Source organism: Aricia agestis, chromosome 3 (assembly GCF_905147365.1).
Source record: "Aricia agestis chromosome 3, ilAriAges1.1, whole genome shotgun sequence".
Lineage (NCBI taxonomy): Eukaryota > Metazoa > Arthropoda > Insecta > Lepidoptera > Lycaenidae > Aricia > Aricia agestis.
In genome coordinates this window covers 9,578,108-9,605,471 of record NC_056408.1, presented here as the reverse complement: position 1 = coordinate 9,605,471, position 27,364 = coordinate 9,578,108, and the positions used below count along the sequence as shown (strand labels likewise).

General features: G+C 34.4%; 1 protein-coding gene across 1 annotated transcript in view; it reads right to left on the bottom strand.

Moving 5' to 3' along the window:
• Positions 1 to 26,218, bottom strand: part of LOC121725765 — a 32,160-nt gene extending 5,942 nt beyond the window's left edge. Inside the window, exon 1 of the mRNA XM_042112865.1 lies at positions 26,139 to 26,218. Within this exon, the coding sequence (XP_041968799.1) occupies positions 26,139 to 26,163 (25 nt within the window). The 5' untranslated portion in view covers positions 26,164 to 26,218. The remainder of the gene's footprint in view (positions 1 to 26,138) is intronic.
• Between the last annotated feature and the right edge of the window lie 1,146 nt (positions 26,219 to 27,364).

Here is a 27,364-nt window from a genome sequence, read left to right as displayed (position 1 = left end):
TTTGCAGCCACAAAATAAAACAACATCAAATATCGTTTACAGGGAAGCTTTAACCCAATTTTAATGGAATCTTTTACGCATGTAGGTAAGCATAAAATAATAAAGCATAAAACTACAAAAAAAAATTTAGAAATTGCAAAATAGTATAAATAATAGTATCTTCTGTAGGTAAGAATAAAGTAATCAAACATAACACTTAAAATATAAAAAAAATACAATAAAAATGTGTATAATACCTAATTATAATATAGTAGTTACAGGCTAAATAGTGTAAGTGTAGTAAACCATTTTTATGTTCTGCTTAACATAAAGATTGACTAAGAAATAAAGATTGAAAAAAAAATATTTAAAAATCAATGTCCACCCGTGCGAAGCTGGGGCGGGCCGCTAGTATAAACTATAACTGTGCAAAATTTCATGCACCTACGTTTCCCCATTTTTCGTAAAAAGGGTTACAAAGTTTTTCGTTCGCGTATTAATATTATGATATGGTGAAGGAGTGCATCGAGCTAATACTATTTTGAAATTATGCTTTTATCATACATTTTTTTAACAAATAAAACATTACACACACCACAACACACACACTAGGAAAAATTACAGAGAAGTCTATACATACGAATTACACTTACTCTTTTATTTATGATTGAAGTCATTTGACATCTATACTAATACTAATCTATACTAATATTATAAATGCGAAAGTATCTCTGTCTGTCTGTCTGTCTGTCTCGCTTTCACGCCAAAACTACCGAACCGATTGTAATGAAGTTTTGTATACAGATAGTCTAAAGCCTGAGAAAGGACATAGGCTACTTTTTTACTGGAAAAAAGGGTTGTAAGGGGGTGAAAATACGAAAATTTGTTCAAATTAAGTTAGTTCCAAAAATTTATACTAGATGGCGCCGTGCGTCTTTTACATCGCGCTAACGCTTGACTAACATCTTTCTATAAGAGGTGGTATCATCATACATATTCGAGTCTCGATTTTTTTTTCGATTGTCATTTCTTTTTAACGTTATTTAATAAGTCGGTACTTAATATTATATACATTATACAGTGACGTAACCTTAAACCTATCAATGATAAATAGATTATGGGTAAAGTTAAGGGGGCTAAATAAGCTTTAAAATTTGGCATAATATATAAAGTTTAATTTTAAAAAAATGAAATATTATGTGCACACTGCACAGCTGTTTTGATTTAAGGGGTACCAGGGTTTTTTTTTTATAAAAGCTTTTGACACAAATTTTGTTGACATCGCGCGCTATAAACTGAAGTCCACGCGGACGAAGTCGCGGGCAACAGCTAGTATACTATATATACTAATATACTAATATTATAAATGCGAAAGTATGTCTGTCTGTCTGTCTCGCTTTCACGCCAAAACTACCGAAGCGATTGTAATGAAATTTTGTATACAGACAGTCTAAAGCCTGACAAAGGAAAGGCTACTTTTTTACTGAAAAAAAGCGTTGTGAGGGGGTGAAACTGCGTAAATTTGTTCAAATTAAGTTAGTTCCAAAAATCTATTAATAGATGGCGCCGTGCGTCTTCTACATCGCGCTAACGCTTGCCCAAAAGTATTTCTATAAGAGGTGGTATTATCTTACATTCAATTTTCGATTTTTTTCGATTGTTATTTCTATATAACGTTATTTAATAAATCAGTACTTTATCTATGCAGTGACGTAACCTTAAACCTATCATTGATAAATAGTTTATGGGTAAAGTTGTGTAATTGGGGGGCTAAATAAGCTTAAAAATTTGGCATAAAATATAAAGTTTAATTTTAAAAATTTAAATATTATGTGCATACTGCACAGCTGTTTTGATTTAAGGGGTACCAGGATTTTTTTTATAAAAGCTTTTGACACCAATTTTGTTGACATCGCGCGCTATAAACTGAAGTCCACGCGGACGAAATCGCGGGCAACAGCTAGTTATTAATATTTTTACGCTTATGGGCCTGTCAATAAATTTAATTAAGGGCGGTAACTAACAGCGGATGCATTTTCCCGGTGAAAATATACTTATAATTGTATTTCCTCTAACTCTTGTACCTAATTATACAACTCATCGTCATCATCAGGTCCTTCAACTTAACATACTCGTACCTTACAATTCGCCCATGACTATTAACAATGTCGGATGTGCAAAATCGTCATTTTTGTTTTATTTCATAAAATATGTCCTTATAACCAAGGCTATCATGAGCTGAAAAGAAAAAATCTATATTATGCGTAGTTTCTGAAATAGCCACATTAAAAATGACGTATATTACTAAGATAGCCCGCTAACAATGTCGGATAGTCACTACCTACGTTATTAACGGAACGCGGAAGCGAATAAGAGCGCACGATGTGCCACATCCGACTATGTTAACGGAGGGAATGGATGTCGCGCTGTCACTCGTTTTTTTGGTACCGTAGTTATATTTTTTTCTTTTCGACGCCATTTTCAATGTCTTCTAAAAGCACGGCCAATTAAAACTTGGTACTCAACGAAATGAAGAAATATATAGTAAAAGGCAAAAAATGCTGATGGTAATATTATGTCCAAAGCTAACGCTAGTGCGGAAAATGGTATTTACTATTCTTTATAATATTTTTTAAATATTTTTAACAGTATAGCTTATGTTTTATTGCTTTAGATTTGATTATGAGATGAATTCTTAACTTCATCAACATTAATTTATCGTAGGTAACTTAAAATTGTAGGATGTACCACATCCAACGTTCTTAACCGGTTTTTCAAATGTGTAAAATGTCGGTAGTATCACATACGACATTTTTAATCGGTTTTATAAATGGTTAAATTGTCGGTAGTGCCACTTCTGACATTGTTATGTGGATTTATAAATTGGTAAAATGTCGGTAGTACTAAATCATAATCATTTCATTTACTTTTCTTATTGATTAAATGGTGCTTGTAGTTTGTACCATATCTGTCGTTGCTTACCGACTTTTAAGAAATTTCAGAAGGCTTTAAAGTGGGTAATTTTTGTGCGAAAATTAAGTTTTTGTTGGCACATGTCATAATGAATTGATATAATTATTTATTAATAATCGAATTTTTCATGGTTTTGCGATTTGGTGACTAGTAGCCGCAATAAAGCCAGACTTTCTTGGCATTTTGCTATTAAGCAGGTAGGCAACAAACATAAAGATTTACTCAAATTATGTAAAAGTGACATAATTCCCAAAAATAATATCTAAAATGCTATTTAAAATACCACAATGGATCAGAGAAAATCTCAGATGAAGAAGACTGCTTTTGAATAATTAATATAATAAATACTAATCTCAATTTTATTTCAAAATGTAATGTTTTGTGAGAACATGTAAAAGACAAAAAATGTAAATATCTATACTTAGGAAGTGTTTGCCAAATGTATCACTCAATTTATTTTTGTAACACGTGTTTCTCGCCGTGTATAATAATTTGTAAAATTATTTTGTGAGAAATAAAGTCTTAAACCGTAATTTTTCATATAAACAAAGGCTGTGGTGGTACGTAAGTGTCCTAAAATATAGAAATTTTTAAGAACAACTAGACTACGCGAACTTCGTTTCATGGGCCTGCAAAACAGTCAGTCCTTCGTCAGTACTTTCCGTATTCCCCACACATTTAGGCACTATCATCTCTCCAGCATATTTGGAAGATCTAGATGAGATCGATAGCCGGTCGTTCGACTTGCAAATATAATATTTTTCATTACACATTTGTGGTAGCCGCCGCCGTTGCCGCGTTGGCGCGGGCGCCTTATTTTGAGCTTTAATCAAACTGTCCTTACTTCTAAAATATATCGGTAATAATTTAAAGGACAATTCTATTTTTCACATAATTCCAATAAATATTTTTATATTTATGTAGGTAAGGATTAATAACGAATTTGCAAAAATAGTCACGCTAGAAGGAGATGATTTGAAGTATTTTTTTTAATGAAACTAATGGTTATTATTCGTTAACCATAAAAGATAGACATAAGCTGCCCTGAGATTTTTTGTAGATAATGATGAGTACTATAAACATGTATAACATTATTTTGATGTATCATCAGTATTTTTCGTAGCGGAAGCGAAATAATGAAATTTTTGGCAAATTTTTACCACTTTGGGTTATATTTTGCTATTTTCGGTAGGATCCCTAATATTTTTCAGAATAATACATAGCCTGTGTTCTTTGCAAATCATGTAGCTTTCCAAAAGTAAAAGAATTTTTAAAATTAGTTCAGTAGTTATTAAGCCCATTCAATACAAACAAACTTACGAATAAAACACAACAACTTTTTCTCTTTATAATTAATATATATTTTTTAATTTTTTATTTTGTTTAGTTAATTTAAGTTATGCTATCAAAAAGCCAACAAAATAGTGTTGGTAATGATTTTTAATTTCAATGTTTTAAGTAAATTTTAGTAAATAATAAAATTTGATTTTCCGAATTATTTAAATCATAAGAAATGTTTCGTATTTTCATACGTACATTGTTTTTACGTTTTATTTGACAGAAGTCCATAGCACTATTTGTTTTTCTTTAAATTGTTGTCGTTTTTGTTGGTAATTTCTACATGCGACATATTTTTAAATTAACAGTTATCACTTAACAATGACGTAAATGCCACTTCCGACAAGCTATCATCGATTTTCTACAAGCAACAATGTCGGTTCTGGCACTTCCGACAAATCAGTATTACTCGTGCCCCGTTAAAAAGGTCAGAAGTGACTTTTCTCATATTTAGGCATAAAATACGAGATACTCATAATAAGTAATAACATATCAAACGTAAATAACTTTTATAGTATTACCCTGAAATTTCATGATCCTACTTGAAATAAGTAAAAAGTTATGCACAATTTAGACTTTGAATCGCTCTCCTGTAAAGTTGTCGTTTTTCACATCTGACATTGTTAATAGTAATGGGCGAATTATTACTATGTACGAATGTGTGGTGCTTCACATCCATTCTTATAACTAAAAATAGGTAATAGGTACTATTATAATAATTTGTTTTAATTTTTGCAACCTCCCTACCAGTTGCAGGCTTATAAAGACAAAATAATAAACATGGCTTTATTTGACCTTCCTTTCTTTGGTTCAGTCGTTAAAAATGTAATTGGCGAAGTAGTTAACCGATTAAAAATTAATTTCGATAGATGTCAGTTGTTACTACTTGCATTTTTGAATGGCGGAATTGAAAGTTTTTAAATCATGCTAGCCAAGGTCTAATGAGTTTTTTTTTTATGTATACTTATTAGGTAGATTAAAAACCTAGAAGCTAAATGCACATTAATTTTAGGTGTTGGTAAAGGTGCCGGTTGGCGGCGGACGACATGAAGCAACCGCAGACGACGTGTCGTCGCGACACTACAGCTGGTGTGAATGTATTTCTATGAAATACCCTGCGCAGCTAGCGACACGAAGCTATCGACACATTCATAGAAATACACAGAAATTATGTGTCGCGACGACACGTCGTCTGCTGCAACTTCATGTAAGCGGCTCCCAACTTGTACCTTTAGAGACCTTTTTAGGGTTCCGTAGCCAAATGGCAAAAAACGGAACCCTTATAGATTCGTCATGTCTGTCTGTCTGTCTGTCTGTCTGTCTGTCCGTCCGTATGTCACAGCCACTTTTCTCCGAAACTATAAGAGCTATACTATTGAAATTTGGTAAGTATATGTAGTCTGTGAACCGCTTTAAGATTTTGATACAAAAATGGAAAATTTATTAAAAAATTTAGGGGTCCCCATAGATACAACTGAAACAAAAAAAAATTTCATTTAACCTATGCGTGTGGGGTATCTATGGATAGCATTTTAAACTTTCGCGTTGCATTATAATTAAAACTTTTTAATCGGGACTTAACGCGATTTCTTCAAGTAGTAATGCTACTACGAATACATACTTTTTCTCGACGTTTCGGCCGTGTTGCAACGGCCGTGGTCACGAGGGGACTGCAGGAGCGCGACGTCTTCGTCTGCACCGGGCGATCTGTTCTACGACTACCCTCGAGTTATCCAATATTTGTGTCCCCTCGTGACCACGGCCGTTGCAACACGGCCGAAACGTCTAGAAAAAGTATGTATTCGTAGTAGCATTACTACTTGAATAAATCGCGTTAAGTCCCGATTAAAAAGTTTTAATCTATGGATAGGTCTTAAAAAATCATATTGAGGTTTCTAATATCATTTTTTTCTAACCTGAATAGTTTGCGTGAGACACTCTTCCAAAGTGGTAAAATGTGTGTCCCCCCCTCTAACTTCTAAAGTAGGGGCATGATAAATCAAAAAAAATATATGATGTACATTACTACAAAAACTACCAACGAAAATTGGTTCGAACGAGATCTAGCCAGTAGTTTTTTTTATACGTCATAAATGGTAAACCTTAATTTAACTTTCATTAAATCAACTGAAATATGAAAATAAATCAAAAACCTCTTAATTTCATAAAAATAAACCTTATTGCTGCTGCGGAACCCTTCATGGGCGAGTCCAACTCGCACTTGGCCGCTTTTTATTTTTTATTTACAGTGGATAAATCTTACGATAAGATTAAAAACGCAGCTTTTTAAACCTTTTAAAACCAAACCAACATTCTCTATAAATTTTTATAATATAGATTTTATTTGATGCAATGCAATGGTGCTGTCCGAATGGTTTGTAGGTACATGACATAATATCACCATATAGGTACACAATCAAAAAACACCATAATAGGTATTCATCAGATCAGTGAGCCGAGAGTACAAAATGAAGTGAATGTAAATTACAGAACATCAGGCAAGTGACACACCTTGAAGTGGAATGCCCTCTCCATTTTAGGACAAGCTATAATAAGGCTAATTATAAACCTCAAGATATGTTGCTATGTAAAAGTTATAATTTAAGGAATGACCAGTTATGTTTGATTTAGAGCCAAGATACCTAATTGATGACTACAAGAATGGGCTTATAACCATCTGTTAGCAAATACTACTGCATTGTGCAAAATTACAAATTTCACATAAAATATTCGTAATTTAAATACATAATGCTACGTTTTAAAATGTTACGTCTAAAAATGCATTGTGTGGGTTAAACATTTTTGTAGTCAAGGATAAAATCCGCAATCTGAAAGCGATAGGCTACTTAAAATGCACGATGTCCTTATTCTTTTATGATAATATTGCGTTATTATAATGCTTTGCGTCTGGATATCGATCGGTCACGATTCATCTAAACTACAATCTTTAGATCGCAGTTATTCATACCCTGTAGGGTATTGGAGCTCGTAAATAATGTGAAGCAATTTTCTGGACAATGCCGTATACTCGATTTGCCTATTATGTTTATTATTGTTGTTAAATGGAAGGAATCTATAGCTACAGTAACGATTAAACAACTAAATACTTACATATAATAATATTGATACGAATATTCAGTGACTATTTTACCCTTAATCAATTTAAGCATTTGTCCAGGGCATCACGTCTGAGGGCTTCCTCAGACGTGATGCCCTGGGCAAATGCTTTGCATTTACCAGAACAGTAAAGGTTCAAAGTCCGATTCTTGTTGACAAACGGATAGGGGGACCACTCGCATGGATTGCTCAGGGCATCAAGTAATCTTACTCGTAATCCGCTACTGCGAATATTATGACTTATGAGTATCTACACAATATTTTATATTATGAGGGTATCTGACCTTTTGGCAAACATATTGTATGTGCTATTCGGACACTTAATATTATGTTGACTTATTCGCACGTAGGTACCTTATACCTAAGTACAATAATTTTGCAACTGTCACCAATTAAGTAGTTACAATAAAGATTAATTTTGCCGCAGACTGAAGCTGTTATAAGCTTTGTATGTATGATATTTACCGGACTTTTTAAGCGAAGTCAACTTGAAAAGTAAAGAAAGTCAATCTATGTACAAAATGGCCAGGCCTTGCGGGCTGCTGTCACGGCGGACGAGCACACGCATCAAACCATGGCTCGTTTACAAGGCTGGCATACAAATATAATTATGTTAATGTTTACCTTGCTTGTTGTTGTTGCCCGCTTTTAAGTTTGAGAAAGTTGTATTCTAGATCTTAGACTATTATCTAGATGAATGTATTGAATAGAAACTGGAATTTCAAGTTTATTTTAATCCGCCTTGGCATAGACTTTTTAAATAGGTATTCTCGCATAAAACAATGCAACGTTTAGTAAATTCGTTAAGTTTTCAGTGATACAATTCAAACATCTATATATATAAAACTCAAAGGTGACTGACTGACATGGTGATCTATCAACGCACAGCCCAAACCACTGGACGGATCGAGCTGAAATTTTGCATGCAGGTAGATGTTATGACGAAGGCATCCGCTAAGAAAGTATTTTGATAAATTCCAACCCCAAGAGGTTAAAGTAGGGGATGAAAGTTTGTATATAATAACTTAACGCGAGCAAAGCCGCGGGCAAAAGCTCGTTAAATAATAAAATAATAAAAATTCGTTTATTATCTCACCACATTAAGATCAATACAATGTTATGTAGTACATACTCAACAAACTTGGCACTGGTTATGTGGGAGACTGGTGCCTAAACTAGGCGAAGCCTGTATTTCGGGACACCAGGATCTCGAGGCTAGGTAAAAGTATTCCAACTACGTATTTACAACAAAAATAAATTAAATAGTACGAGGGCTGCTATTTATGTATCCGGAACTGGCCACTTACAAGAACAATATTTAAAAAGTAATTACAACATTTGAAAATAGAACTCTTTGGTTGAAGAATACATTTTGTTTCATGTGACTGTCAATTATTTTTCCATTGTGGCGTCATTTTGAAAATTGCGTGTCTTCATTTGCCATGGATTTAACGCGTGAACATTTTCGTGCAATGATTTACTACGATTTTCGGCGTGGGCTAAATCAACAACAGTGCTTTATTCAACTCACCGCAACTTTTGGAGATGAAGCACCATCAAAAACCACTGTTTATCACTGGTACAGTGAGTTAAATCGTGGGCGGTCTATGCTCACGGATGAAAATAAAGAAGGTCGCCCAAAAACAGCTGTTGTCCCACAAAATATAGATGCTGTGCGGGAACTAATAATGCGTGATCGTCATGTTACATATCGCGAGATAGAGGCGTTCTTAGGCATAAGTATGACGAGCATACATAAGATATTACACGAACATTTGGCTGTAAAAAAAATATGTTCGCGTTGGATTCCGCACAACTTGACAATCGATCAAAAACGGGCTCGTGTCGATTGGTGCAAAAAAATGATAAAAAAATACAACCGTGGTACGTCAAAAGCCGTTTATAATATCTATACAGGTGATGAATCTTGGATCTATGCATATGACCCCGAAACTAAACAACAGTCAACGGTGTGGGTGTTCCAAGATGAGCCGAAACCAACAAAAGTTACTCGTGCAAAAAGTACTTTGAAGTAAATGGTCGCCTGTTTTTTTGGAATTAATGGACATGTGGCCACACTGCCATTAGAGAATCGTAAAACGGTTAGTTCTGAATGGTATACGACCATTTGTTTACCAGAAGTCTTTGAAGAAATAAGAAAGGACAACCGACAACGCAGAATCATATTACATCACGACAATGCTAGCTGTCACACCTCAGCTGAAACAACTCAGTTTTTGGAGGGTCAAAAGATCGAATTGACTGGTCATCCGCCGTACAGCCCTGATTTGGCACCTAACGATTTCTTTTTATTTCCATACGCGAAGAACAAATTACGTGGTCAACGTTTTTCGAGCCGCGAAGAGGCTGTTGATGCGTTCAAAATGCACGTTTTGGAGATACCTCAATCAGAATGGAAAAAGTGCTATGAAAATTGGTTCCAGCGTATGCAAAAGTGTGTCGATCATCGCGGCGAATATTTTGAAAAGCAATAAAACCATATTAAATGATATATGTTTGTTTCTTTTTTTAATTCCGGATACATAAATAGCAGCCCTCGTATCATAAATAAGTTCTATAATATAATCCAACAACTTAGCTCTTTTGATATTTGCTTAAATTTTTTTAATAATTGTGACTTGCAAGTATAGTTGCAAATCATTCGTCTTGTACGAGTCAAGCAACGAAACAAACGAACCATCATTGTAGGCCACCCATACAATATTATCTAGGAAATCTTAATCTTATCAGTAATCGTAATTACTAGCACAGGTTAGCGTTTAGGAATTTGTAATTACTAATGAGGCAACTCTTTACGAAACTAACACATTTGCAATAAGAAATTAACAAATATTATGTGTCTCTTTTTACGCAAATATAGGCACATTTTTAGATTTTTACAACCACGTTTCTTATACATAATATGTAACTTAGCTACGTAGCAATGTCAGTGAATTTCTGTATGTTACGAGATACTTTATGTATATTTTATTTATTCTAACAAGTGCAAATTAAAGCAATCTGACATCGCTACTTTGCATATACACTATACAGTGCAATGCACGTCAAATATTATCAAAAGGAACTGCATTCAAACTTGCACTAACCGCATAAGAGTCCGGGTGCCATCGCAGTTCTCATACAAACGTAATCCCAAGATAATTTCCCATATGAGAATATTTACCATATTTGAGTTATTATTTAGCTTAAGATAGTAATTATTTAGTATGTAAATAATGTAATCGTTCATATTTTTGGTATGTAAATATTTTGCAGTGAATCTTTGTACAGGAACCTAGGTAATTACTATCTTAAGCTGAATAATAACTCATATATGGTTAATATTCTCGTATGGGAAATGATCTTGGTATTACGTTTGTATAAGAATTGCGATGACACCCGGACTCTTAACCGATTTGATAAAATTTGGTATGGAGATTTAGGGCCCAGGGACAGTACCACAGTAACAATAGTGACAGACGATAGTACTATTACGGCACGCGTAGGTGATAAACGAATTCATGACTAAACGAATATGCGGACAGCGGGCAATATCTACATAATCGTAAATACAAGGCGCAATGTTTTCTTACCATTTACTTATTACGCGATTCCACGTCATATATAATAAACAATTTCCTCTAATGGTTTCCTAATGCACGCCCAAGGTGAAAAGTTCGTTGTCTTTCCTGTGCTCATTAAAGTTACATTTAACGACTATTCAATATCGGGTTTTTGCGCATGTTTTTACTGAGAGACTTGTTGGTGAAAGCTGTAAAACATATTTCCTTGAAGGGACTTAAGTACATTTTGTATTCAATAATAACCGCATATACTACTCAAGCAACAAAAAGGATATAGTAAGAAAGTTTTCACTCTATCATATCAGGATGGTTTTTGCAAATAATACCTGTACGGTATTTGGGTTGGGTGGTTCATAGGACCAAAGTAGAGTAGGAGACCACAATATTGTGCATTATTTGCTAATTTGTCAAGAAACATTATAATATTTATATTTAATCTACATTATAATATTTAGTTTGAAATGCATTTGAATGCATCTCAAACTAAATATAATGTAGATACAAGATAATGATTATATTTACTTAATTTACCGGTTCCAAGTTACGACTTACGGTAATTTAAATAAGTAATTGTGATGTAGATAAACAATTTTGACGTTTTAAAATGTTTTTAGTTTTTATGTCACTGCATTACACAAGGAAATTAAAATGTAATTACTAATTTTATTACGTTTTATAAAACTTGTCTTGAACATCTTCAAAATCATATAGATCTAGAAGGGTTTTAAGGTTAAATACTACTGTCTACTGTTAATCCTCGTAGCACTGAAGGCAATGGTCCATTGCATCTCCAGTGCTCGTGAAAAATGTATGTTGACAATTTACAATTATTATTGGACTTATAAAATATACTAGTGTTATTTTAGGGAGATCGCAGACGACAGACTTTTTGTACGATCGAGTCTGCGGCGCCCATACAGTTCGCATGGCAAAGTCTGTCGTCTGCGATCTCCCTTAGAAAGATCTAAAACAATCGACATCCGGTACAGTGACATGCAAAAATCATACGCGACTCGCGTGCCAAAAATCGAACCCATGACACAACACTATTGTTAAAGTCACCCAAAATTATAGAAAGCGAGCGAGAAAGTGAAACACGCAAGTGACGTTACGTAAGTATCGTGAATACCGATTGAGATTATACCATAGTTTGCTCCAGACCAGCCAAACTCAACCTTTTTTTATACGGCCCACAAACATGTGTTACTCTTGCAGGCGTTCCATGGTCACCATAGAAACGGTTTCATTCTACGGAAGAATAGACAAAGTGACAGTTAGATAATAGAAATCCGCCATTTTGTCGATAAAATCTGTCAGTATGTCGATTCTCTCCCATGTCTACTATTGTTATGCTAGCCCTGCTGGTGTCGCAGGCCGCAACCAAAATTATTTAGGGGTAAAAAATAACGTTAAAAATAAGCCACCACAACAAGTTAGATCCTAGTTACCTACATTATATTTATTCGAGTAAAGAAAATCTGCGCATACATGCACTATTTGGGCGGCGGGTAAGAAATTCAAAATGGTTTACATTCACGCGGGCCACTGACAGTCTCGACGGGCTGCAGGTTGAGAATACCTGTTCCAGACGAAAGTGTTTGCGAGAAATACGACCGGAACGCTATTCTGTTAATTAAGTTAAATGCCTAGTTTGGAACCGCTTAGCACCAATTTCACCAACGCTTGTAAAATATACTTGTTGATTAATGTTATGATATGGATGATATGTATTATTATTGTCTCTCTCCTTCTTTGTACAAATAACACAGTTAGCAACAAGTGTTGTTTTAATTGGCACCAAACAAGTTTAATTTAATTAATATTATTAGAGATAGGTGTACCGTGTACGTGTCTGTTTGTATCATACATTATGCTAAATGTACAAAAACAATACTTGCACAAGATTACCTACGTTTATCTACACAGAATTCTATCATTATGTTTTCTAATATTCAAAGAAATGCTTATTTAATAATAATTTTGTTAAGTACCTAATTTTATTTTATAAAGCATTGTTTTGTTATAATGAATCCTAAAGTTATGCTTATATTAATGCTGAATATTTTATCTTCTAATTAATGACGGGATGTAAGGTATATAAATATATTTATAATAAAATTATTAAGTAGCTAATGGGCGTACCCAGGTTCGGGGCCAGGGGGGGCAAATAACTCCGGTTCTGGGCCAGGGGGGGGGGGGGCATCCTGATTTTTTTATAAGTTAGGTGTTTATAAAGAATAAAAAAAAAATTAGTTGTAAAAATATTGTATTGCAAACAAATAGCAAAATTAGTTTTCTTAATTTTAGATTTTTATAAATAAAAGTACTAGATAATATACTTAATAGGGACGTCAACATGATCCCATGAAGTAGCTAACTTCCTAGTTCCTTTATAGCGTTATAAAATACTGTGAACAAATCTGGAGTAAGTCACATCGAGTTAGATTGCTACAATTCTTTTTTTTTTATCACAGGTCAGGTTATTTTATAATAGTGACCTTGAGATTAAAAGTTTAGTCACCAACATAAATATTGTGAAGTAACGAATATGTAATGTTACAAACTTAGTGCTCGCGCAGCTTTCGAAATAGTTGCTGCGCCTTTCTCCCTAATTTACATTAATTTAATATTTAGACAAATTCCACTCATTTGTAGTCTTCTCATGATAGGATCTGTGGCGTAATAGTGAGATAAATATTACTCCATGATTCTCCACTCCAAATATTCTATAATATAAATTATAAATCATTAAATCATTAAAACATTTAATCACATTTGTTTTGTATTCATTTTTAATTTCAAATATTATATCATCCTCATCCATAACCGAATCGACTAAACTTAAGAAATATAGAGCGAAATAAATTGGGGTTCATTATTGCAACGCGTTGTATTTAAATGCAGTCGCAAATTTAAACATTTAATAAACGACAAAAGGAAAACCAAAAGTGATTTTCACAATCACCATTCGGAAACAAGCGACACACGCAACACTTCCTCCATACTCACACACGTTTCTCGGTCAAGGTAGAGTAGAATCAGCAAAAATATTTCACTTTTAAATAAAATATTTATTTTGTTATCGTAATTTTATTAAAATATACGTATAAAATGAGAAGGGTTTTATTGGCAAATACAAGGACATGGTATAACACTATACTATAAGACAGCCTTGAATGTAATTGAGATGTTGCTCTACATTTACGCACCTCGCGTTGCGTACGGTAATCATTTATGACAACGCAGTTATAGCTCTACCATAAATTTTTAGTGTGGCAAATTTTACAGCGCCTCTAGCGGTCACTTGCGGAATTAAAATCGCCATAATATAAATTTACGTAGTCGGTATCGAGTATCGATAAATAATATAGCTTTAAACTCATGGTAGAGCTACTGAGCCCACTTACAGACTACTTACAAAACTCTATTAGAGCCTCTCTAATACAATCGAAACATTAGATGCGTAATTAATACAGATAGAGCCGTTTCTTCACATCATCTGTAACTGTGATTATAATCACAGAATTATGAAATGCTATTCTTTTATAAATCATTTAGCGAAGATCGGAGATTGCATGTAATAACATGTTTGGGAGCTCTCTTTATTCGTTTTGATTTACCACCTGTTGTTCTTCTTTTGTTAAACAATAGAATGTAGGATGTAGAGCAACCTCTGTGTTACTTTTCTACACATCCTGCATCTGATAGGTAGATTAGGCGTGTAGAAATTGAAAGTACTGTATACCGCACCTGTTAGTATCAATTTCTAGTATTGGGTACAGCCTGCTGCCTTTAAAGTCAGCGACCGGAAGGGCGTAGGTGCAAATATTCTCTTTTTAAAATTTATTTCACCGGCATTGCGTGGATCAACTTAGTACCTTTTCCTATATGTATTATACATGGTTACGTATACGCAATGGTCCTTGTATATTTTCTGTGACTAACTCGACGGACGTACAGCTCGTTATTAATTTGCGACGGGGGTGTATGTCGCAAAAGTTTATATTACCTTTGTTCGTTTATGGCAAGAAAATCTTAAATTTAAATTTTTTGAACCGAACGTGGCAAAACTATTAATGTGTGGCGGTACCCACAATGAAATAGACTCTTGTTTATTCGATTTCGAATATAATCTACTATGAAATGCGCAAATTATCATAATTTTGATAAACACACGTTTAGAAACTTTAATGATTACTTAATTGATGATGCATCGGCTACAAAATAAAATAAGTTTTCTTATTAACTGGCAGTGTTGTTGTCTAGTATTTCCAAAAGCAATTTGAATTTAGAAAGATTTTATTCGGGAACTAGGCTCGTTACGCCTTGATTAGAAGAATGTTATAATTATAAGTGATTTGAGGATTATAACGAAAATGTGTATTGTATATTATGTTGCTTTGGTTATAATTTCTTTGTGTTGAAGGTCACACACAAAATGCCGGTCCGCAGCGTACCGGGGCGGAGCGCAAAAATCCGCTAAAACATCGCACCCTGTGTCGGACCACAGCGTCTAGCATTATAGATAGCGACTAGCGAGTCGGATTTGCGTCCGTGCAATTTGGCCCGGTTCTCCGCGAACCATCAACAGTGAGCTAAGCTGGCAGGTTCTGACAGTACACATCGCACTCAACATCTGTCAATGCACTGCACTCCTCTCCGAAGTCCGAATATTGCCGCCCGGCCCGACACCAATGTAATAGGTAAGCATTTTGTGCTGCACTGTTCTGCGCTCTGACACGCTGCTGCCCGGCATGATGTTTGTTTTAACAGTTAAATGATCTGCATAGTCTAGGAGACCAGCAAGGGAGCGGCGGGTGTTGCAACAGCAATGTGGGTCGCCGGACTGTCGCGATCCTGCCGACTGCGCTATCTGATTCACTATAGGACACGATCTATGGACTGTCCTTAGTCACTACAACACGCCCGACTATGAATAGTTCCTTTCTTGCACAATTTCAAATGGTTATAGGTTTGTAACTTTCTAGTACCTAAATGTCGTTTTCATTGTAAATCGGTACGAATAATAAGGTCGTTAATCATTGATTTACTTTACAAGTATGTTTAATATTTAACTGTAGCTATTCTCGCCGGGGTTAGTTCAGAAACCGGTGGTAGGCACCATGTAGACTTTCTGGGAACATTTGTTTCAAATTTATACAGAAATAAAACAATTATTATTTATTTTATTTTATTTTATTAAGCGCAATATTTTCGACATTTATGTAATAAGGTAGAGCTATACTAACAAGTGGGTATCTACTACTGCTTACTAAAGATCCAACTAAATAAATAGGAAAAAATAAATTTCCCTAACCTATAAAACTGAATTTCACAGTTGGTCTCGCTAAAACTCGAGAACGGCGGCAATGATTTGGCCAATTTTAGTCAAGAAATACGTGCCAATAGCCATACGTGGGAGAGCCATGCTTCGGCACGAATGGGCCGGCTCGACCGGAGAAATACCACGTTCTCACAGAAAACCGGCGTGAAACAGCGCTTCCGCTGTGTTTCGCCGAGTGAGTGAGTTTACCGGAGGCCCGATTCCCTTCCCTATCCTCCCCTATTCCCTTCCCTTCCAATCCCCACCCTCCCCTATTACCCTATTCCCTCTAAAAGGCCGGCAACGCACCTGCAGCTCTTCTGATGCTGCGAGTGTCCATGGGCGACGGAAGTTGCTTTCCATCAGGTGACCCGTTTGCTCGTTTGCAGCCTTATTTCATTAAAAAAAAAAAAAAATTGGTGAAAGTCCAGGGAAGATTTTATACTACTAGAGATCGCCCAATGGTCGAAATTCGACCTTACTTGCAACGACATTAGGACTACTACCTATATTTTGTAAAAAATATTGACTTCATCATAGTTTTTTTTCAATTCCTGTCTCTGGGACTCAGCTGATCTCAGACTGGCCGTGTAAGCATTGTCTAATAGTATCGAAAATTAAATTAAAAAAAAACAATAAACCATTTTCAATTTGTCAACTTGTTGTCAACAGACTTCAACCATAAATAAAAGAGTATAATTCGTATGTATAGGCTTGTCACTCAAAAATCTGTCATTTTTCCTAGTAGTAGTGTCGTAGTGTGTGTAACATTTTATTTGTAAAAAATATATATGATAAAAGCATAATTTTAAAATAATATTAGCTCGATGCACTCCTTCACCATATAAACTATAACTGTGCGAAATTTCATGCACCTACGTTTCCCCATTTTTCGTAAAAAGGGTTACAAAGTTTTTCTGTCACGTATTAGTATATAGTATATAGATTAGGAGGGAAGCGATACAAAGTTCACCGTGTCATCTAGATAATAATAATTATTGTGTTGCAAACTAAGTACTTAAACGTTTTTATTTCGATTTTAGAATGTGCGTAGGATAATTAATCAGAACACTAATACGAGTATAATAATTAAGTACAGTTGTATAACAGACATCCGTTCCGATTAACTGAAGACCAATATAACGTTCGCACTTTTTATGGCGTCGCAACTATTTCCCTAGTGAGTGACGCTTTCCAAGACATTAACGGTGTTATTTAAGAAGCCATTAAAGCTCCATCAAGTATAGAGAAAATAAAACATGTAGTATATATTATTATGTCCTTACATAATATGTAATACAACATTTGACAACATTTTCCTTATTTACTTATATTTCGTGATCTAATTTCGAAATTTTCCAAACTTGAACACGTTCATGGTAATATTTTGGTAAAAGGAATTAAATGTTGTTAATATACCATTCATGTAAATGTACGTAAAGTAAAAGTAACAAAACTAGTATTGCAGTGCAAGTTGTAGACCTTGTTCTGACTTTATAATGACGATTAAAACATATTATTATATAACGTGAAATTTTAGTGGTTGTTTTCCCGCAACAAAGCGATTTACCTATCGAATAATGCATGTTATTTTTTGAAAATAAAAAATATTTTGTATGACGTACTATGGCAACTTTATGCCGATAGGCGCGAGCCGGTGCCGATGACACGGCCGATTTTTTTTTATAAATTGCATAAAAAAACTTCATAAATTTTTGGTACTACTAAGATTTGCTACTACTAGGGGAAAACAACCATTAAAATTTCACGCAGTATTTAGTGTATTACAGCCAATTTCAGACGACCCTGTACAATCATAATATTTCAATCAAAATTATATTTAACGAACTACATATTGCCAATAGGATGATTTTGAACTCCATCCTGCCAGGCTTGAGTTCCTTTGGCTCTGCAGAACCGAAAAACTAAAAAGGTATATTTTATCTACTTTATTAATTCATTAAACAATCTAAATAGTCAATGGTGTTTAATCATAGGAGAGCTGAACCTAGCAATATCTGTAGCAACCGTAACAAAACATGCGGTATGAAGGCATTGCTAATGCGTTACGTGACATTGTAATCCGTTACTGTGGGAACCAAGACCAAGGCGCCGTTTGCCACGACTATTAGGACGTAAATATTAGCATACTCATTAGACCCTCGAACAAAACGTAGTAATTCATAGTAGTGCGTTTTTTTTTTCGCAACGAAACTCGGCTTTGATCTTATCGTTGTGTGATCTTTGACTGTTTGACTTTGAAAAAACAGAAGGTGTTTTTGTGTGTTCATCAAAATATGATGAGTCGCGTAAAAGTTAAGATGTACCAGCTGTATACTAATCAAAAGTAAAACCTAATCAAATCTCGCTCTATTAATAATTGATGTTTTTATGTTATAATAGATCGAGTGATTCATATCAGGCAACAAAAAGTATTTATCGTGTATGCAATGTACGCTATTATATCATATGATATAATAATCTATTAGTCAAAAACATAACACTTTAACGATACATTACATCGATCAGCAATAATTAACACTCGAAGGAAGTGTGTAATGAAAAAGCTAATATACATTACGCAATCCTCTTGACTGGAGTGGTTACACCTCATACTTTCCAAACATTAACTGGACGAGTCGTCTTGAACGCGTGCCGCGTGCGCATCTCCGCACGAAATACGTAAACTTGTACCAGCTACTGCCTACAGCGTAGTGCGTACTTGAAATTTCGTCTACATGTATCAGAAAGGAAATAGAGATTTTAGGAAACGGAGAACCAAAACAATATGTTTTTGTAAAGACTTTTGACCTACATATAGCATATTAGGCCATCGTGTCCTTAAATAGTTGCATTTTTATTGGGCTTTGGCCCACCAGTCCCTCCACCGTATAGCTCCTGTAAGCCAGGATCGACATTGAGAATGATAACCAACTACGAAAACCTTTTCATATGATCTCAGAATGCTCGAGAATCTAGCAGCTAAAACTGTCTTGGCACTTGAGAGAGGACCCACAATGTATAAAAAGAAAAATAGTAACTTACAAGTATTTATGAGTTGCACTTTTTACTAACCAAAGTATGCCAAAAGTGTTGAAGAATATTTACCATAGCTAATTATAAAAGTATTAAAGTACATCGTGTGCTAAAAGTTACATGGCAAATATGTAACAACTCACTATTCAGTTCAATCACTTATGAAATTTTTTGCGGTGTCCAATTCTCGCAATAATATTCTGTTACTCGTAACCACAAAAATACTTTTACACTTTTTGTGACCATGTGGTACAAATGTTTGTTTTCTCTCGTATGGTAATTTATGTAAATTGAACACGGTTTCACAAAATTAAATTAGATAATGTAAATATTAGTTAACAAATAGATTTTGAATAATTAAGTTTGACCAGCGTTTTGACTTTTATTTCAGCAAACATAGTAGCAGTTATGTAAAAGTTTTATTTCTAAGTGTTTATAAATACATATAATGATTGTACAATTACTACTGAGTTAAGATCGTTATATTTTGCACCTAACATCAAAACGACGTATCGTCTAAATTCTACCTAGAAACTGTAGAAATTAGAATTTAAAGTTTTAGAATAAGTGGGTTTACTTTACTTAAAATGTGAATTTGCTTATTTTAATCATGAATTATTTATTAGAACAGAGTATGATTAATATCTTAATCTCCTTTCATCTTTTCTGAACTTGCTCGCATAAAACAACCTTAATCTTAATACATATCTAATGATGAACTATCATCAATCATCACTGATCTCTCCTTTCCCACGATCAACTTATGTAAGGCACATCAAGGACTTATTTTAATAATTAATATTGTTTTAAACGGATGATCTATGGACCATGTCTAATTTTGAACTTATTTATATAAAAAGGTGAACTAGGTTTCGATAATATCTAGAGGTCGGCTAGTCTTTAAATATAACCTCAGATAAACCAGTCAGTTAATATTAAATGAGGCAGAAAAAACTGGTACATGGTTTTTAGGTCTTGAATAATATATACTTAAGAACTTGAATGGTCGTACCATGTAACGATAATTAATTAAAAATACGGTGAGTAATCACTTACATTTTCTAATTAAACTTAGCCAGTTTAAAGTATATTCTAGAATCTAGAGTTTCGAAGGTATGTCCTTACAATATCCAACAGACAGAAGCATGGCAAAAATGACTTGAAAATCTAACATGTCTCCTTTATAAGATACAAGGTATTTCCCGTGACTCTGTCCTCGCCAACGATGATTCCTACGGAAACTATAAATTTTTCGCGGTAAAAATATAAAACAGAATTTGATGAGCACATGCATTAACAGGAGTTGATTACTGGAAAGAAAATGTAGATATATATCTACATTTTTTTCCCAGTAATCAACTGTCAATGCATGTGCTCATCAAATTCAGTACTTAAGGTTCGAAGCCCATAAGATTCATACAAACATGTAAACCTTTGCTCTTTCATGTTAGTATCTAAGATAAGTCTATAGAATATAGATAAATAAAATAAACTGCGATAATTTGCAAGGGATTCATTCTATAAAACATTGATTCGATTTGAAATAAATTGATTTAAGTCGTGCTGAATGCTAATGGCACATCGAGATAGTCTGCAGGAAATCGATAACTACGGGCCTACTTAGCATACTAATCTCGAAGTTTGTTGATAAATATTTTTAATCTATCACAAAAACTGTCATTAGACTCGACTGTTTAGTATATGGAACGCGATCGAGTATAAACTATGTGCATAATGAAGTGAACTTCGAAGGGTGTTGTGCAAAGCGGTTGATGCAATTAGCCATTTGCTGCCAACAAGGTCCTCTGGCAACTCTCAACTAGATCAAGCCAATTCGTGACTCAAACGAGACGATGTTGACAGTTCGAGACAGTTTGATGTTTATTCTCTGTCTGAAATATTCGTGTAGCATTAGAGAAATTGATTCATAGGCATTTGGCGGATTTGCGTTATTTGGTCGTGTTATGTCGAACACAGACGATAGATCACTTGACATAAAAAGTAACATAGGTCCGCAATCTGCCTATGTGTCAATTTCTCAGATGATAAATGTTGATATTTATATCTTAAAAGCTTTCTTTGAGTATATATAATAGAATAGGATATTATTTGAATTTTTAGGACTATATTATGTCTGTCATAAATGAACGAAAAAAGATCGGAACACTACCTTAAGTTTATCTCCACAGTTTGTCCGTACTTTCGCATTTGTACTGGTGGCCGTGCTAGGGCTAGGGCCTCAAATTATCTCCATACCAAATTTCAGCTAAATCGAAAAAAATAGTTTAGGCGTGAAGTAGTAACTAACAGACAGACACACTTTTCTATTTATAATATTATGTATTATGAGTATGGTATTGGATGTCATGTCAAATTTGTATAGCTTTCATGCATCGCCAACGCCTCGTTTTGATGTGAAGTGACCCTTAAAGCATACTGAAGGTACACCAAAAAATGTAACTTGACAATACTAGAATGCGTAATGGCCTAAGTACATGGAATACGAATACACAATTTCTAAAGAGGAGAATTGAATGTATACAACGAAATTAGCTGCCAGCTGATACTGTTGCGTCAGAGCTGTTGGCCCGAGACGCGGAAGTGGAGTAAGTGCACTTGGTCAAACCCATATACTTATAATAATAATATATTTAACATAATAATATGTATATTTTTTTCCGTTCCTCGATATATTTTATTACATGCATTGCTGATTACTACGCATGCTTGGGCATACTAATTAAGAGCTATAGATTAAAATTACTTCATTCAAATAATTATAAGCATATTAGTTTTACCTAATCGTAATTTCTTAATATCTTGTGATATGTTTCATTGTGTCATAAAGGAAAAACTCTACTTGTAAATTTTGTAATATTAATACTTGCGGGAAGAGCGTTTTAATACAAACATGATGCCTACATTAAAAAAAGTACATGATAACTTTTTTAAATCATTTAAAATTACATATAATTATGAAACGAATAACATTCTTATAATATATTGTAGTTACATCTTTTTTTTTTTTTCTATAGATCCCTCTTTTTGCAAAGTCAAGTCAGTCGCAATAATAGCCGGAAATGAGCTTGAAAGATCTGAGAGACATGTCTGATTAAGTTCTTTGTTACTTGAGATAAGACATTTTGTTCCAATCTTTGTTAGTAGAAGATACTTTGGTATGATAACAAAACCACAAATAACAATATTATGAATGCGATAGTTCGTGTAGATATCATATTAATTTAAAATTTTCGCGGCATGTCAAGAGAAAAAGTTCCGAGAATTTTGCACAAACACATCGCAAACAAGATTATTGCGTATCTACGCTACTTATCTCTTCTTATATATAAAATTCTCGTGTCACAATGTTAGGCCGCGTACTCCTCCGAAACGGCTTTACTGATTTTAACCTACCTATATGCATATTCAGTGGGTCTGAGAATCGGCTACTGGGTACTTTTTATATTGATAAGTGCATTTGTTGAATAAATAATAGTAAATTATTACAACTCGAGACTAACGGTGATCATTGTTTGTGCGACGGGATAGCGATGGACGTTGTCATGGTAACATACTTAATACTTATTTAGTCACTTCAATAAAATAATATGGACGAAATTCTTTATGTAATGGCAAAGCGACGTTTGCCGGGACAGCTAGTACTTATATTATAAAGATTAAACATATAACAAGAAACGCAGAAAACTTTCTTTCCAAGCTAAAATCGCGGGGCAAATAATAAGGCAATTTACATACTACGGGTTAGTTTCGTAATCAATTGGTCGTCGATTATTTTCTATTGAATTATAGCGTGATATTCGCGTACATAATCTCTTAAGTAACACTAGATCGTCTGTTACAAGTAAGCTTGATATTAAATTAGGACATTGCATACGACTGACTGACTGCAACTCTGTCTGCGTTAATACTTTTCAACGACTTGAATAGTTCTTTGTATAAAATCTGATCTCAATAAATTATAATAACAATAGGATCAAATTATATGCCAATACGAATTTTTTTATCAAATACGATAGAAGACGAATGAATGGAAACTTTTCAGTTTCATAGAGCAAAAGACTCCAACGCGTGCGCGAAGTGTAAATAATACAGTTTGCTCACTTACCTTTTAAATTAACCACAACATAAATTAAAACATTTCTTTAAAAAAAGTAACATCCATACTTCCATATCCATACTAATATTATAAATGCGAAAGTGTGTCTGTCTGTCTGTTACCTCTTCACCCCCAAACCGCTGAACCGATTTCGCTGAAATTTGGTACGGAGATAGCTTACTTTAGGAATAGGATACTTTTTATCCCACAAAAATGTACGGTTCTCCCGCGATAACGAGTTTTGGCGCAACGGAGTTGCGGGCGTCATCTAGTTCATTCATATTTCGATTGTCTAGTCATGAACGAGTTATCTAATAATATATCTAAGCTCATATTTCATAATAAAATGATGAGCTTGGATATATTATTTTATTGATATACCGCTCGAAAGGATGATAGGTCATTAGGATTATACAAGTTACCTTGTGGGTAAAAATACGGGTTATTATAGAATTTAGACATAGTATGTTTAAAATAAAAGCTCTACTACAGAGCAGGAAAAGGCACCTTGGTCGCCACGAGTCCACAGAGGAAATTCGTGGCACCAACCCCAACCATATCGTTCAATTTATGAGCAGTATTGGGTTGGGGATGATACTCTAGTACGATTGAGTCACAAATCACAATAGATCCTCATGGGTCGCAGTGACGTCAGGGCTACAGCGACCTGCCTTCTTTAAAAAAAATGTGTAAAATATTGTTTAATTCAGTCACCTACAAGAATAATGTGTCACACTTTAGTCTTATAAATTTATAATAATAATAAAACCTGTCGACTACTTTACGCACGAAGGATTCCGAACAAAACAGCTACAACGCTTTGTTGTATAAAGAATCGAAATTTATTATTAATATTTTACAGTACCTAACACCTGGGTCCCATTTTTTAGCAGTAAATGACCCCACGAAAACCCTTAAATAATGTTTTCATTTTTTTATGAAATAAGGGGGCAAACGAGCAAACGGCTCGCCCATGGACACTCGCAGCATTAGAAGAGCTGCAGGTGCGTTGCCGGCCTTTTAAGAGGGAATAGGGTAGGGTAGGGAAGGGAATAAAGTAGGGGATTGGGTCTCCGGTAAACTCACTCATTCGGCGAAACAGAGCGTAAGCGCTGTTTTACGCCGGTTTTCCTTGAGAACGTGGTATTACTCCGGTCGAACCGGCCCATTCGTGCCGAAGCATGGCTCTCCCACGTCTTATAGCAAAAAATATTATGTTTCACTGTAATATTACTATAATCGAAGTGTGGATTTGAGTGTTGGTATAGTAGTAAGCTAAGGTAATAATTATCAAGTGATTAGTAATTTGTATAATTAATCATAACAGTAAACGTTCAATCGGTTTCAACATCTGCTATGAAAATCGATGCTTAATGAAACAAAGAAACTTTGATCCCGTAAGGTCAACATTTTGTTAATTAACTTCATAGTTCATACTAATTTTGAGCTACTATTGTTTCGAGCTCTTTCGCGTTTAATGAATCTAACGTCGTCGTTACTCATAGATATATTTGTTGACAATTTTTATGAGCCTATGCTGTCCTACGCGGCAAAGATCTCCCATGGATGGAAGCAAAGACTCCCTCCGATCCATGCCTATTAATTATTGAATAGTTTAATTTAATTTTGACATATTTTTTTCCAAACTTTTTATGTAAAACTCTTCATTAAGTTAAAATTAAGTAATGATTAGAGGTCTGAGGTCTCTCGAGTACGGCCGTGAGAGTAAGGGTCACCGCAGATATGCAAGTTGGCCGACTATCGTACAACTAAATTGCGTAGTTTAACAATTTCATTGGACTACTTTTTAATTGTGGGTAATCGGAAAGGAATCGCAGTTCTGATCCGAATGGTGTCCAATTATTCAGTTGGAAAAATGTGCGAGCTCTCATAAAGTCGCTATAGCTATTGGTATACTATGCAATATAGTTGGCCAACTTGAAATTGTAAGTCTGCGGTCGCTCGCTCGGTCGTAAAGCTGAAAACAATATTTTTTATATCTGTTTGCCGTTGGAAACATCTTAACGGCGCCAACTCAGACCAACTTGGCGAAACTGGCTTCCCTTCCTCGTAGGACTCCTAAAATAATTTAAAAGGTCCAAGGCGTGATGGACTTACAGTAAATTAAGAAAAAATGTAATCTTGGCACGTGACAAAATTATGTAAAAGAGACAAACAAAGGTTATGGGCGACTGGCTGGAAATAAAAAAAATGTATTTATATGCGTAATGTTGCGTGAAAAAACACCATTTTATATGGTTTCAGTTATAGTAACTCTCCTACTCGTATAACTAATAGGCAGCATTTAGCATCTGTCTCGATCGTATTAAATGATTCAGAACCTTAACAACACTGCGTTGTTCACGCATATTTTAATTGTTTTTATGTAGAGCTGAAGTATTGGCATTGAAAATAATGCCCGACCTTTTTCCTCGTAAGGTTACCGGTATATTGGGTATTGTTGATATCATATTGTATTGTTATAAAATTTACGTCACAAAATCATGTACGTGCAAGAAATTTGTTTTCAACTACAAACTTATTTTTTGTTTCTGGAAGTTTTGGTTACTAAAGTTTATGTTATTGTGTTTTGTTTAGGTACCTATAAAGTAGGGAAAAAAATTCTAAATATTTAACAAAATAAATGCCTATTTAAAATAACAAAACTCACCACAAAATATTATCATCCAATTCATGTTTGCGATCAATATTCCAACAAAACTTGTTAACGTTCATCCGAATTCACGACCGTTACCGCAGCGCGTGCGTTCGGCGCGGCTCGCGTGAGAAATGCTTCTAAAAGCCGGCCTTATGCCTCTACTGCCTCTACCATTTACGTACGAAACGGAGAAAAACATTCTGAAGCTCTCACGTCCATTGTGGACAATACACACTGGCATTGTTCATGATGGTTGTCAAGGAAAAAAGCTTTTGTTCTAAACAGTGATTAGTTGAAATGCCCATTCATTAGCGAAGTACCCACACTTTTAGGTACTTAAATGTGTTTACTTAAATTTTTTTGTAGTGCCCATATCATTTATTATTTTATGCGTTTTGAATTGTCATTCTAAATTGTTTATTACATTTTGGAATCGTTTTTAATTCCTTAAATATTATTCCCTGTTAATAGAGTATGTATATTAATAATAATCGGCCAAGTGCGAGTCGGACTTGCGCACGAAGGGTTCCGTACCATTATAGAGCAAAATTAGGCCAACATTTGTATTTTTTGTATGGGAGCCCCTCTTAATTTTTTATTTAATATTATTAAATATTAAAGTATACATAAAACTAAGGATTGTGTGAAAAATTCAAGTACAGCAACAGCAACAGGTAGGCTGTTGCTATTATTGATATAGAGCAAAAAAGAACAAAAAAATCACGTTTGTTTTATGGGATTAAATAAATATTAATTTTATTTTGTTTTTAGTACGAGTACTTATTTGTTGTTATAGCGGCAACAGATATACACAATCTGTTAAAATTTCATCTCTCTAACTATTACCGTTCTTGAGTTGCAGCCTGGAGACCTACAGACAGACAGACGGACAGACAACGAAGTCTTAGCAATAGGGTCCTGTTTTTACCCTTTGGGTACGAAACCCTAAAAATTATCGCTCAAGTGTGAGTTGGAATCGCGCAGGAAGGGTTGTATACCATTTGTTAATATCGAACAAAATTAAGCAAAAATGGCGTTAAATGGGTTTTGCCTTAAATTTTTATGAGAATATTATTTTATTATTTATTATTAAAGTTATAATTTACTAAATTTTGTATTATATTTTATTTTTATTTGAATTTATTTTTTTTAAACTTAAAAACAAATCCCAGCTGCGAGCGAACTGATGATAAGGAACTATTGCTAAGAACACTCTCGATGTTATCAGCTTTCAAACA